Here is a 14583-nt window from a genome sequence, read left to right as displayed (position 1 = left end):
AAACCATATAAATCACACTTTCAAACATTATACAGGATTTAGAAAAAATTATAAAATTCTAGTAAAATAACGGCAAGTTTTGAGCGGCTAAAAAATTGCATTGATTTTTAACATTTTTTTTGTTGCTTTTTTCCTTATATATTTTTATAAAAAAGTATAAAAAAAATGTTAGCTTGAAAAACACTGCAAATATTAAAAACGAAACACCATTCATCTATTTTTGACCGCCAATGTATATGTATAAAGAAACTAGCTGTTAACAAATGAACATACATTGCAATTCATGTATGTAGCTTTATTTATTATTTTTCTTTTGTTTGGTTGGTTGTACAAATCCAAAATTTTTTTTCGCTGCGCTGCAACGCTTAACTCTTTAAAACGTTTACGCTTAAGTTATTGCCTTTTATTTTTATTACAACATGTATTTATTTTTTTTACTATACATACATATATAGTAATGTATTTTTTACAAATTTTTATTTTTATCAAATTTAGTGCGCGCTAGAAGCTTCGTTTTTCTCTTTTTCTTTAGTTTCTTGTTTTGTGTTTTTCTGAAGTTTGGATGCTTCAACTAAGTAGTAGTATTATGTAAACATATTCTTTCACGCTTTTTGTTATTGCGTATTAAATAAAATTTTTTCAGTTTTCTATTTCCTTTTTTTCTTTTTGGTGTATATTATTACTTTGTATTTAAATCATTTATGCTTATAACTAAATTAAGAAAACAATGCATGTGTTTTTTTTTTGTTTTTGTTTTTGTTTTAATGTGTTTTTGTTGTTTTCTATGTGTTTGCGCTGTGCATTATGAATGTGTATTTTACAATAACAACAACAAAAATCAGTGTGGGCATGCAACTTATTTTAAATAAAATATATCTAAACAAAATAAAACAAAAACTTTATGCGGAAAGTTTTTACATGAAAAATTTTTGGTAGTGAAGTTGGATAAAAAAATCAAAAGTCTATACAAATTTTTGTGAAAAAATATTTACGTGCTTTTGCTTTTCGTTGAAGGAAATTCTCTAAGTGCATATTTATATATGTATGTACATATATCATAACTTTAGTCACGCATATTTTACCGCCACTATTTTTTAATGAAGTATAATTTCGTACATTAAATTAAAAAAATAATAATAATATATGTATGTACATAGTTCACACTATAGCAACCACTATGATAAATTATTAATAAAAGTTAAAATTTTTTTTAATTAGAACAATAATAAATTGCAAGTTTGAAGCTGCTCGAAATTCTGGTTTATTTTCTTTTATTTTTTACTGGCGAAGTTTTCTCCACAAAGTGCATGCTTTTTATTTGTGGAAAATGGAAATGGCCAAAAATCAACCAGAATCTTGAGCTAGTTCGAAACTCTAAGGAAATTGGATAAACTTGTTGTATTTTTTTTTTTTTTTTAATTCACAAAATTCTACCTCATTTAAAAAATAGCGGTGGTAAGTAATACATGACCGCCAGTCTATCAACAGTAGTTCTTTAAATTATTCCAATTTGGGTAAAATTTCAATTTGAGGTTAGATAGAGAACTAACATTTTATTTGAGTCTGCAATGTACATACGTACATATATAGTTGCACAATTTTCGAAGTGCGTAAAATAACGCAATGATACCGGTTTGCTGTACCTAATTGGTATTTATTACTTTCCAACTAAATCCTGACTGGAAAACAGTTATGTTATGTACTTTCTCAAAAAGCCAATTCGTATTAACTAGTTTGTATGTCCAAATTAGCCGTTTCATATCAGTTGTAGGATTTATACATATATTTCTTTGTTAAAAAAAACGCATTAAAAGAACTGAACCCACAAGCTAAAATTACAATTTTTTTCTCAAAATTTTGAAAATGCCTCAAACAGCTGAACAAAAAGAAATTGTAAACATACTTTTTCGTATAGATATTTTTAATTTTTTTGCACTTAATTTCTATGCATTTAATAAGCTTGTGAACATAAAACTATACATTTTGCTTGTACCTAAAAAAATATAAATCGAGAAATCCAGAACTTATATACAACCCTCTTACACTCAAACCACCATCGGGAATTTCTCAAGTGTACAAGTCGCAAAAGGTCTAGTGCTGCAATTCCAATTAGTAAACTGCATATGCCTTTGAAACACACAACACATTCGAAAGCTAATTTTGCTTGCAATCCTCATCTTAAACCCCATTTGCAAACTGATAATCCAGCATAGCCTATGAAAGAGTTGTAACTTGACGAACAATATTAGCAGCAATTAATTTATATCTCAAATGGGTTTCGAAATATACTTGCTAATAAAAATATGTCTAACATAAAACAATGGTGTAATTATGTGTATAGTAAAACTATCAAACAAATCAAAATCGCAGTATATAAAAATCTACGACGCCGCAAAATTGTAGAAAAACTACATTTGTACATACTTAAAAAATAAAGTGCATTACTTTTAAGTGCAAAAATATACCTATTACTTTTCAACAAATATTTTAGTATACATGTGTGTATGTGATGATGCTTTTTGTATATATGCATTGGTGCACTTGTTTGTATGTTTATGCACTGTGTGTGTGTGTGTGTAATTTTATGTGGCCGTCGCTACTTTACAACATTTCCCCCTTTTATTTTCCAATTGTTGTTGGAAATTCTTTGCCATAACAGTATTGTGATTTGTATTTTACATCGTTTTTTTACTTTATTTTTTTTTTCTCTTCTTCACATTTTTCCAGCTATTCGATTGATTTTACCTTTTTTAGTTGTTTTTGTATTTGTATGCTTCAACTTGTATTAGCTAATTTTGCACATTTTCATCTTTTCTTTAATTTGTTGCTATTTTGTGTGTAGCTGTGTTTATTTCTTTTTGTTTTTATTGTTGGCGCCACGTGGCGGAGTCAACGGACGCCCTGAGCTGCCGAAATTCGGATAGACAAACCGACGTTTATCGGCCGGTTTCAATATTTGGAAGGAACACATTAGTGTATCGTCCACAGACATCATTGCACCTGCAAAAGGGGGCGAATTGGAATTAGAAATAATAGAAAAAAAGTTAAATTTTATTAAAAGCATATAATTTAATTTTTTCCAATTATTTAATTTATTCCTATTATTTAATTGATTTTTATCGACAAAATATTCTTAAACAAGTAGTTGAGGTCCGGAATTTCACATACAATATCGTGATAATTAATGCGTTTCAGTTTAAGGGAATATCTCTTTATTAATTATAATTCACGTTGTTGTTGTTGTTGTTGTAGCAGCATACAAATTCCCCAAAGAGTTTCTGGGGAGTGTTGCTGGAGTGACAGTCCTTGGCCAAATATAAATCTGGGTCGTTCCGGTTACGTAGACCCGACTGTCGTGGGAACGGACGACGTCTTTGGAAGCGCTTAGTAATATTTCACAAGCATTTTTTGTACACATTTGAACCTCTCAACTAATTTTTCATTTTGATGCTTTTTAGCAGTTAGAGAGCTTTAAACATGGTTTTTGGTAATCGAACATAAAAAAATATAAGCTTCAATGCTCAATCTTAACAGAAATTTGACATTATGTATAGTGGAAATGGCGTAGTATACATACATATTCATATGTTTTGCATTTAAGATAACATTATTAATTTAAATTGTTATCAATTTAACACTTTTGCCACATTATAACATACCTGCATTGTCGAATTCACCACAGTAGTTTGGTGCCGAGAATAATGTGACCAATTGTCGCTTGGCAAAGAACTCATAACCATCCTCGACAACTTGGTGCGCGCGACAAATCAAATCAAAATCATGTTTTTGTAAAAATTTCCCAACAACCTTAAAAATGGCAAAAAAAATTGATTAGGGAAATATTTTCTTGTTTAATCGATTTGTGCAACTCACCTCAGCGCCAAATGTGAAGCTCACACCGCGATCGTTTTCACCCCAACCCATTGTATCTTTATCTGGATCCGACCACAATAGATCACATAGCAATCCCTGATCTGGCACGTCTGTGGGACGCATAATGCGTCTTATTTGCTCCATAGACGATAAATCAGGACTGAGACCGCCATGACAACAGAAAATCTTTTCATCAACTGCAAAATGAAATTACGGTAGAAAAAAAAATATTTTTTTTTTTTTGATCACGAGATTTTTTTTTTTAATTGAAACTCCTTTAAATTTCGAATAAAGTACCAAAAAAAAACTAGAAATTATTTTACTGCAATAACCTTACCAATGGCCGCCACTGGCAAACAATTGAAACAATCTGTAAACGTTTTCCAAAGCTTAATAGTATACCGACGCTTGCACTCGTCGTAAAAACTGCACAAGAAAATTAATTAATTTTACTAAAATAATTTGCATAATGAATCACATTTGTTACTCACCCATAAATTCTATTTATACTGGCGCATTCGTGGTTGCCGCGCAGTAAGAAAAAGTTTTCCGAATATTTTATTTTGTAAGCCAGCAACAGGCAAATAGTCTCTAAGGATTGCTTGCCACGATCGACATAATCGCCCAAAAATAGATAATTTGATTCTGGTGGAAAGCCGCCATATTCAAAGAGGCGCAGCAGATCGTAGTATTGGCCGTGTATGTCGCCTGTAGAAAAAGGAGTATAACCAAATATTTTATTAGACACGATTTATGAGTTTGATGTTTTTGAGAGTACATTGATACAAGTCTTTAAGTACATATTCAAGCAATCAGAATACAGCAAACAAACAGTATTTTAGTCATCAGGTGGCTTGGGAAAAATCGCCAAATTTTTTTTATATGCGACACACTGGACAAAATCTACCATAAATCAATTGAAAATAACAAAGAGGTACGTCCACAAACGAATGGAAAATATAACATTTGTATGTTATTCATTTAACATAGTAAAATGTAACCTTGTCGTAGCTTACTTTATTTTCAACTTAAAACTTCAATCAAAAGAAGCTTCAGATTCGATAAAGTTCTAAATCATCTTTGTTGTAACACTCCGAATTAATTTCGCATGTTTTGTAAGACAATTTGTATGCCTTTCAAATTTTTTGCCGACCATCTTTTAGTGCACTCTAAAAAACGAGCTAATAATAAATGATTCGTTTCGTTTGAAAGTGGCATAAGTCACTTCGTACCTCTCATATACCTCTCATAAACCAACGACAAAACCTTCAACCTTTGGTTGATGAAGTTGCACGAGTAACCGAAGCGTCCAGATACATATAACTGGTCATTTAAACATAAGAGATGTGAAGTGACTTATGCCACTTTCAAAATAAAGGGCTTAGATGTACTTCAATTTAATAATTTTGGAAAACAATAAGTGGTTAAGTATTGTATTTTACGTACATATACTTATGTATGTACATATATACGGTTTGGATTTCAAACCTTTAAATAGTGTGCAAGTAACGAAGCTGAAGACGTTGATATTGTTATAACGGCAAACACTTTTAAACGGGGCTGAAATCCAATTGTAAACCAAGCCGATTTTCTGCACCTGCTGGTATTACAGCATAATCTTTGGATACTTTGTATTGACTCAAATCATAAAGGTGACCATGTTGGAGCCTTTAAAAGGATACTTTGACTGTTTCAGGCATTAACTAGATATTATTTAAAAGAAACTCTTTTTGGCAATGTATAGCTAGTTATGGTCTAATTTTAGAAATAATATGTATATTGATAAGAAAATACATACATGTGTATGCATGTGTATTTTTTATTTGTTTACGTGCAGTTTATTCTACTACCCAATAAACATTGGGCTTGGTTATTAAACGAATCTTTTTTTACCGAGTCTCAACTTCGATAACGAATTTAGCATAGGTTAGTATTCGATTCGAAAACTAAACCATTCTCCAGCAAAACGGAACCTTCGTTATCTAATGTATTTTCCCTAGGGAAAACGAACGTGGGGAAACTAAGGTTGGTTATGAGTTCGTTCTCAGTTCGATATGCATATTCGAACGTTCATCACAATGTTTATGGGTAATATGTATAGTGTATACATCTATAATGATATTTTAAAACGAGGAAACTTTATAGGCGCCTTAATATTTGTAATCGACTTGAGGTTTTTAATCTTGATACCGTATTTAGTCTAATTTATTTGCAATGTGTGCATGAGTCAGTGGCAATTTCAAAGACCTTTGATTATTTGGGTTATTTGTATGCGCTTGACTTAATTGCAACTCATTAAAAACGACTTCTGTGTTGTCAAAGTTATCTGCTTTTTTCGTAATTGCTCGTTGCGAGGTAAAATAAATTGCTTTTTCTAAACTTCTGGTTTCAAGTATCATTGAAGAATAATCTACAAAACCCGCATATGCTTTTAATTTAAATACATACATATGTGTATAAATAGTATATATATGTATGTCACGTGATATTCAAAGAACACTTACCGCATATTTTCAACGGTGCTTCCAGTTCTAAGAGGATCGGTTGAGATAGGAATATTTCGCGTGACTTCAGGCATAACCCCCGAATTTCACTCTCCGATAGTTGTACATTCTTACCAGGTCGTGCACCACGCACTGCACAAGTTTAAATAAATATAAAATTATAAATTTGCATACATTATTTTACTGGCTAGTATGCTCTTAACTTCGTATATAATACTTACCTTCTAATAATCTTGAAATAATGCTATCAATATTCATGATGTCGGACATGACGTGTTCACGCCAACGTTTGTGTTATTAAATACCCTACAAAAATCCGCCCACTGTATGCGATGCGTTGCTAAACAATTAAAAGCTTATTACTGCCGCCTGTTTGTTGTGGTCGATTGGTACGTCGCTGACAACGCCACTAAATCGTTGGTTTTCCCGTTTTTCCTAACTTTATACGCACTACAAATATGGTTGCCTGTCCAGTACCAGATTGCTCTTGTAATTGCGTCTCATATGTTGTTGCAATATGCTTTTTGTTTTCGAAGATCTATTGGAAAAGCTATTTCAGCACGCGTGCACTTCCTGAGCTATAGATCACCCTCTTTGGCCGTATATTGCTGCCGTTTTTGTTTGCTAGATCGGTGTTCTGGAGCTATGTAAAATCGACTCCTTTTTTAACACAATTGTGCTGACGAGTTTATATTTTTGTCATGGGCAAGAATTGGCAAAAAACAACAGTTTTGTCGTCGTCAGCCTCTCATTCGATTTTTTCTTAATATTTGGGTGGCGGGTGGGTGATTTGCAGGCAAAGCTCAGCACTGATTTTCTTTTTCGCACACACTGCCCAATTATTTTCACCACTCACACACATTCGTCGTAGTTGCTAGTTGCACCCAACTTTTCAATTATCGCCATCAAAGCCAATAAATTTATTTTAAATCAAAAATGCGTTTTGTGCGTTTTGAGGCAGAAAATAACGTTACGCATAAAGTTTTTACACTGTGCGGCTTATGTGAAAATTTCACCAGATTTTCTTCTGCGCAAAATTTAAGCAATACACACCACCAAACGAGGAAAACGACGAAGACAAGTGCATAACACTTGACAGTAACAAATGTCATGTGAAATGTAATAATGATATAACACATTACAGCTTAATGCGTTTATATAGTTGGGAAGATTATTATAAATACAAAGTAATTTCGTAGTCTTTCAAACTACTAACTTTCAAAAACTAATTTCAGAAAGAGACTTTGAGAGATTTTGAAAGCAAATCGCGTTGGGAAAGTACCTCATTTGCATGATGGAATAATACAAGGTGGTATCAGTTGTGAATGTTCGATTTGACACTGCCTTAGCTCAGTAGTATAAGAAGAATAACGGGAAGAATTTAATCCCCATTTGGGGGAAAAATATAAAATTTCATATTTTCTTCTAAACAAAATTTGCTTTTTTATAGTATATCCGCAATGAAATGAAATAAAATAAGATAAAATACCTTGTTGAGAAAACAAAATGTGTATACTGATAAAAAATAAAAAATAAATTCAACTATATTATTAGGCAAAGAATTGTTAAAGCAGTAACACTGTTTCACCTAACGCAGTAAATATGGCGGAATTAAGCTGAAATTAGTCAAGAACGTAAACCTACCGGTACGTAAACCCGAGTCAGCTGACACGATCAGTGTTGCCGCGCCGTCCCAAGAAAATGTATCACCGACCAAGCCAAAAATGTATCCAAATGTATCCAATGTTTTTTTTTACGTATCCATCTCATAATTTGTAAGAAAACCAAACATTTTGAAGAAAAAGACATAATTTAACCCATCCTAAGAACTTGGAATACGTGTATATATATTTTTATATTTCATAAAATCAAACATTTGTAATTTCCATTTATAAATTACATCTTTTATACATAAGTATTTTGGAAAGTAAGTTTAAAAAATAGTAATTAATATGTTACATTTGTACCTGTACACTATGAAAAGTGTATGTAAAACTACTACTGAAAAATATCTATTTTTCAACAAGAATCTGTATAAATATACATACGTATAAGATGTTCAGGATTTGATTTTGAACTTGAGATCTTTAAAATATACACATAAATATACACATGAAATGTTTAAAGTTGCAAAAATGTTGAAACTAAAAATACATTTCCTACAAATAATAAACATTAGGAACTTACATTTACTCTATTTTAAACATTTTATGTGTTATTTTGCGCTCTGCGACAAATTTGGTATGTTAAAGTAAAAAGGCAGTGTTTAATTTTATTACACGGTGTGCAAATTTGCACACATTAAAAGAGGAAAATGGTTACCTTTCTTAATATGCGCAAATAAACAACAAACATTTAGAGTCCGCATGAAATTTAGAGTGACGAATGACGAATGTCGACCACTCAGATAATTTGTCGACCACCGTTTGAGCCTCTGTGGGAGAGAGGAGGCCTATATATCTTCTAGTAGCGTGGAATGGCAGACGGTGTCAAACGCCTTTGACAAGTCCAACGCTAATAGAATCGTTCTCTCACAGGGATGGTTTCGGTTAAGGCCACGAGTTATCTGAGTGTTTATGGCGTTAATTGCTGTTGTTGTACTGTGCACTTTACGGAAACCATGCTGATGCTTCGCTGGGGTCAATTGGTTTGTGAAGTACGGGAGTAGCAAGGCCTCGAGTGTCTTCGCTACCGGGGAAAGGAGTGTTATCGGACGATAAGAATCTCCTTTGTTGGCAGGTTTCCCCGGTTTGAGCAGTGGGACCACTCTCCCCACCTTCCAGATGTCTGGGATGATGAGAGTGGCCATTGACAAGTTGAGGACCTTCGTTAGGTACGCTACCCCCGCAGAACCCAAATTTTTCAGCATCAGCATGCATATTCCGTAGGGACCCATGGCATTGGAGGCTTTCGCCTTCCCGATGGCCACCTGAACTTCACCGCAAGTGAAAGCAAGGGGGGCACAGGTTGTTGGCAGTTTGTGCAGCCTTCTGGTCACTCGACGCTTGGCTTTGTCCACCGGAGGATGCAGTATGAACTGCCGGCTAAAATAGCTCGCGCATCGCTCCGGGTCCGACGAAGCATGGTCGCCGAAGGAAATTTCGACTCTGTCGTCGTGCTTCGTCGGATTAGACAGTGACCTCACGGTTGACCAAAGCTTCCCTACAAGACGCGAATGACTAAAACTCCAACACATTCACAAGTAAAATTAACCCATATGCAGAAATGTATATGCCAGTCGAGTCGGGTAGAACAGTGACAATCATTTTACCTGTCATATGATTGACAATGCTGATAGAATACGATTTTTTTTCGGTGACTATCATTTGACCGGTCATATGATTGTCACTGATGATGGAAAGGTTCACAAGAAAAGAAAATATGTACATCATTATAAATCACAATAAAAAAATCTAGAAGCGAAAGGACGTGGTCGAAAGTTTTACCGAGAAAGTGCTAAGAAATAAACGATAAGTATTTAGAAAAAAAATTAAAGTGTTTTAAAATTAAACAAAAAATTTTAATAATGTTATGAGCAGAGAAAAGCTCATGTTGTTTAATATGACGTCGAAACCCATCAATTGTGATCAGTCATATTTGACCAACTTTTATAGCAAGTATGATTTGTCAATACTGACCTAAGATCCCATCAAGCATGATTATTCATTTGTGACCAATGTTTATATCATTGATGATTCACATGTATACGATTTTTTCCATAAAATTTTGCACATTGCCCTTAATATTTTGATAGAAACTTTCATACAAAGTAATGACGAGTATTTCTGTCAGGATTGTCCGTCATTTTACCGGTCAAATGATTGTCACTGTTCTTGCAGGGTTGCCCACACCAGAGGTGAAATTACAGGTCTTCAGATGCTCCTCCCACTTCTTCCGCTTATGTACGTTTACTAGTTGCCGAATCTCCGCGTTGAGATCCCTGATACGGGGATCTCATGAACCAAAAAGACAAGATGACGCGGGCAGGAGAGTAGCCCGTTAGAATCGCATCAAGGAAAAAAGTTGAACGATTTTGACATTAGCCGTTTGTTTACATTTCTTCGTTGTTTACAATTTGGTGTTGGCTTTTTACTGCAATTTTCTTCATTTTCGCTTGTGACAACGTGTGTACACATAAGATAAAGAATAATTTAACACAACGGCATGATTTTTAGAAGAATTTGCATAATAAAAATGATTTTTCATGCGTTCAACAATTTCGCGGTTTTCTCCGTTCTCTTCGTTGTTTACTTCTTACAACAAAGATGGCGTCGAGATTTCGGCAGCTAGAAAATAACTTTTTTCGTTCTTTCCTTCCCGCGTGATCTTGTGTCTTTCGTTCATGCGGGGATCTCCGGGATCGGCCTGACGAAGGCTATCACGCTCATCGGCTAGAACAGCCGCTTCGGCAGGGAAGTTTGGACGTGGGTCCGATATACATCCTGCCGGTATGAAGCGGGCTGCAGCAGCAGTGACAGCCCTGCGGAACATACGTTCACCGAGATGGACGTCGTTTGGTGTGGGGAGTGCTGTGAAGGTGTTTTCGGTAAACTCCGCGTAACCTTTCCAATCAGCTTTAGAAAAGTTGATATAGGTCCGGTGTTTGGTGGAGGCAAAGTCGGTTGGTTTATCTATCGAGATGACTATGGGTAGGTGGTCTGATGCTAGAGTCAGCATAGGTCGCCATGTTATGCTGTTTATCAGACCAGCGCTGACTATTGTGATGTCTGGCGAGCTACTGCAGTTACCCATAATCCTGGTGGGTGCGTCGTCGTTCATTGTGCAGAATGTCGAATCGTCTATCTGCTCTGCCAAGTCTGTTCCCCTACGATCGTTTGACAGACTTGAGTGCCAAAGATCGTGGTGCGCATTAAAGTCACCTACTACCATACGGTTTTCACCTCTGAGGAGCGCACCTATATCAGGGTGATATCCTGCCGGGCAGCAGGTGACAGGGGGTATGTATATGTTAAATATTTCGAGCTCGACATCGCCTGACCGGATAGCGTCGAATACAGTAGTTGTTGTTTTTAGCCGTGAATCGTCTCCTTCAGTTCAAATAGATGCCTTCTTATGTGCCTAAGAGAATGTTCCGCTTTTATTTGCGGTTTTTGTAAAAAATCTCGTAGGTGTCAGGAGTACTGTGCTGTGGCATAATGAACTTTTGTCCGCTGCGTAACACTAGCCGACGTGGGCTAGTAGCTGGCCAGTTACCTTGAATGTATGAAGCCTACAACGTTTCTTCGAATTCGTTTCAAGTACTACCGGTGAGCGAGTAGAGGACTTGGTTGCAGCTCTGAACTCAATTGCCAATTGCTATTATGTGCGCAGCGAAAAAAGCGGCTGTCAAAACTAACGTGATTTATTCCACCAACGTGGCCTTTTTAAGTTCAGGTAGTAACGATGGTTCCCGATAATTTCGTGGGGAAAAGGGTTCATTGTAGTAAAAAATGAAGCTAGTGAGGGCAAATAGTCGTTTACTTCGACCATATGTCATCAATGCCATTACCGGATGCCATATTGAGCCATCATCTCGGGGGATTTCCAGACCCAAGAAAGTGCTGTTACGAAGAGGTCGGTTTAGAAGGAGATGGGTGTTAGTTGAGTGGCACGATCCTCTCATAGAGGACGGTTGCCGTTAAGTCCCTGAGTTATCTCAGGAATGACGAGAAGTCATCGATAAGATGAGAACCCAAAGACCGCAAGTGTGGTATGACTTCCTCGCCAATAACTGCAATACAAATTCTATCATTAGTTTGTTTGTTGGAATGAAATTCGCCTATTTGAAACAGTAATAAATACACATATCAGTACACTAAATTTCTTTATTTATTAGTTTCATTATGTCCTGTGCATGCTTATACAAGCAAGTATCCAATTAAAATCGTAACAATAACGAAAGTTTTTACAAACTACACATTGCATTTTTGCACATTGTCCAACACGACGAACTCTTTGTTTGCAATACAGTAGTTGTACATACACACATACATAAACATACAATATTATTGTTTACTCATTATTGTCACTGCCACTGCCACTTCCACTGGCACTACCAGCGCCCCCGTCAGGCTTACTGCCACCTTCTTCACCGCCGCTACCGCTGCCACTGGCACTGCCACTACCCTCGCTGTCGCTGCCGCTACCGCTGCCGCCACCACTACCCTTGCGACTCGCCTGCTCCTGCTCCTCGTCATCCGATTCGCTGTCAGAGTCACGCAACGCTTTTACCGATTTGGACTTGTCAGTCTTCTTGCTGCGACGCCCCTCGAAGTCAGAGCCATCGTCCTCATCTGACGAGTAAATGGCCGAACCCTTTTGCTCGGATGTAATCGATGGCGCGGCACCACCACCACCCCCACTCCCCTTCTTATACTTATTCTTAATAGCGCTGAGCGAAATGGCATTTTCATCGTCGCTACCTTCGTCGTGTTGATACGATGAATTAGCGCCACTATGTGCATCGTGTGCACCACCTTTCTTTTTCTTCGGCTGCGGCTTTGATTGTGTGCGCATGGCTTGACGCAGTTTTTCTTCTTCTTTTTTGAGATTGAACTTACGATCGGTGGTTGGATCTTTGCCGACTTGTGTGAGAATTTTAATACCGCTGGTCTTTTGCGAACGATCGGCCAAGGACATTGTCATTTTCTTGTGTGTAAATGATTCGGTTGAGTGCGGTCGGAAGGTGAGTTTAGTACGGAAGACCGCCTGGCCTTGCAAACCTGTACCCTGGCGGATGAACATGTGATTGTGATCGCCATGTAATGGCTGTCGATAAACATCAAAAGTTTCATTGCCCAGGTGCAAAGTCATGCTACCGTCTGACCAGCGCACAAAACGCGCATTTGATTCTTTCACCATGTCTCCGTTGTTGGCCATATATTCCCGCCAACGTATGGTGTTACTCACTTTCAATTTGATACGCTGGCGACCTTCTTCGTCCATGGTTTCTTCCTCGTCAATTTCATCTTCGTACGTTTCTGTGTCAAAAGGACGCGTATCAACCGAAAGAAAGTTGGGAAGCTTAACGAAATGTATTTCCTTGCCCAAATCCGTTACAATGCGCGGAATTTCTACATCGATTCGGGTTTCGGGTATTGGTTCAGGTTCGTCCTCCTTCTGCTGCGGCTCCACAACACGGGCTGGACTTCTTGAACGAGAACGCGAACGTGATGAGCGAGAACGTGATCGAGAGCGTGAACCCGATGCTGAGCGACGTGAGCCACTGCGTGAGCTTGATTTAGACTTGGAGCGTGAGCGTGTGCGCGAACGGCTCTTGCGTGAAGCTGCATCGGATTTTTGACCCTCATCCTCGGATAAACTAATATCATCGGCATCGCCAAAAATATCAGTTGCGTCAATCTTTTGCGATTGCTGAAAGTGAAAAAAAAAAAACGAATTTAAAACAACAAAATAATAATATGTATTGAATTTCAACTCAAACCTCTTCGTTTTCGCTGTCTGAATCAATTATGCGTGCCTTTTTTGCCTTTGCGACGGCACCACCATCACTTTCTTCACCACTACCTCGTTTTTGCTGACCACCTTCAGCCTCGGACTCACTTGAGGCAGCTGCTTTACGCTTCTTACGGGCACCAAAATCGCTACCAGATTCCGAACCACTGGCCGACTTGGCAGATTTGCGGGATACTGGTGTACCCGATTTTGACCGTGAGCCGGAATGAGAACGCGATCGGGAACGTGATCTTGAACCACTCTTAGAACGGGAACGAGAACCTGATCCAGAACGGGAAGAGCCTCCAGATTTGGAACGAGGTGTGCCAGAACGTGAGCGATGACTTTGACTACGAGAACGTGAGCGTGAATTAGCACGATCATCAATCTGCAAATTAGGTGATTGCGAACGTGTATCCTCATCGTTGGGCGTTTGATTGGCCGGTGTAGTAGCATTGGGTTTTGAAGAAGATTCTTGGGCTGTGGGCGATGGGCCACGGCTGGCGACAGGCGTTTGATCAGGACTTGCTGTTGGTGATGCATTGCGGCTGGCGACAGGCGTGTGTTCACTTCCTACTGGTGACGGTTCTCGACTTGCTGCTGGTGATTGTTCTCGACTTCCGGCAATTGAATGTGGGCGGCTCGCCGCGCGCGATTGTGAGCGGCTTGCCGCGCGTGATTGTGAGCGGCTGGCTGCGCGCGATTGTGAGCGGCTTGCTGCGCGTGATTGTGAGCGGCTCGGCGCACGCGA

The 14583-nt window shown here is 37.5% G+C and overlaps 2 protein-coding genes across 2 annotated transcripts; both read right to left on the bottom strand.

The window, feature by feature from the left end:
• Positions 1–2538: 2538 nt before the first annotated feature.
• Positions 2539–7658, bottom strand: LOC118754848 (serine/threonine-protein phosphatase alpha-1 isoform). The gene is made up of 7 exons (XM_036489722.1): positions 6599–7658; positions 6378–6509; positions 4365–4581; positions 4211–4299; positions 3874–4070; positions 3660–3807; positions 2539–3000 (listed from the first exon to the last, which is right to left on the bottom strand). Exons 1-7 carry the CDS (start codon positions 6645–6647, stop codon positions 2849–2851), a joined length of 984 nt encoding a protein of 327 aa, XP_036345615.1. The 5' UTR covers positions 6648–7658; the 3' UTR covers positions 2539–2848.
• A 4530-nt stretch (positions 7659–12188) lies between these two features.
• Positions 12189–14580, bottom strand: LOC118754847 (another transcription unit protein-like; the record flags this gene model as incomplete). Its single annotated transcript, XM_036489720.1, has 2 exons — positions 12189–13751; positions 13822–14580. Coding segments are annotated over 2 exons (2121 nt in total), but the record flags the coding sequence as incomplete, so codon positions are not given.
• Positions 14581–14583: the final 3 nt, after the last annotated feature.

The sequence above is a fragment of the Rhagoletis pomonella genome, unplaced genomic scaffold (assembly GCF_013731165.1).
Source record: "Rhagoletis pomonella isolate Grant_MI unplaced genomic scaffold, Rhpom_1.0 Rhpom_scaffold_04743, whole genome shotgun sequence".
In the NCBI taxonomy this organism is placed as follows: domain Eukaryota; kingdom Metazoa; phylum Arthropoda; class Insecta; order Diptera; family Tephritidae; genus Rhagoletis; species Rhagoletis pomonella.
Note: the sequence above shows the minus strand (reverse complement) of the source record. Positions and strands in the feature narration are given on the sequence as shown.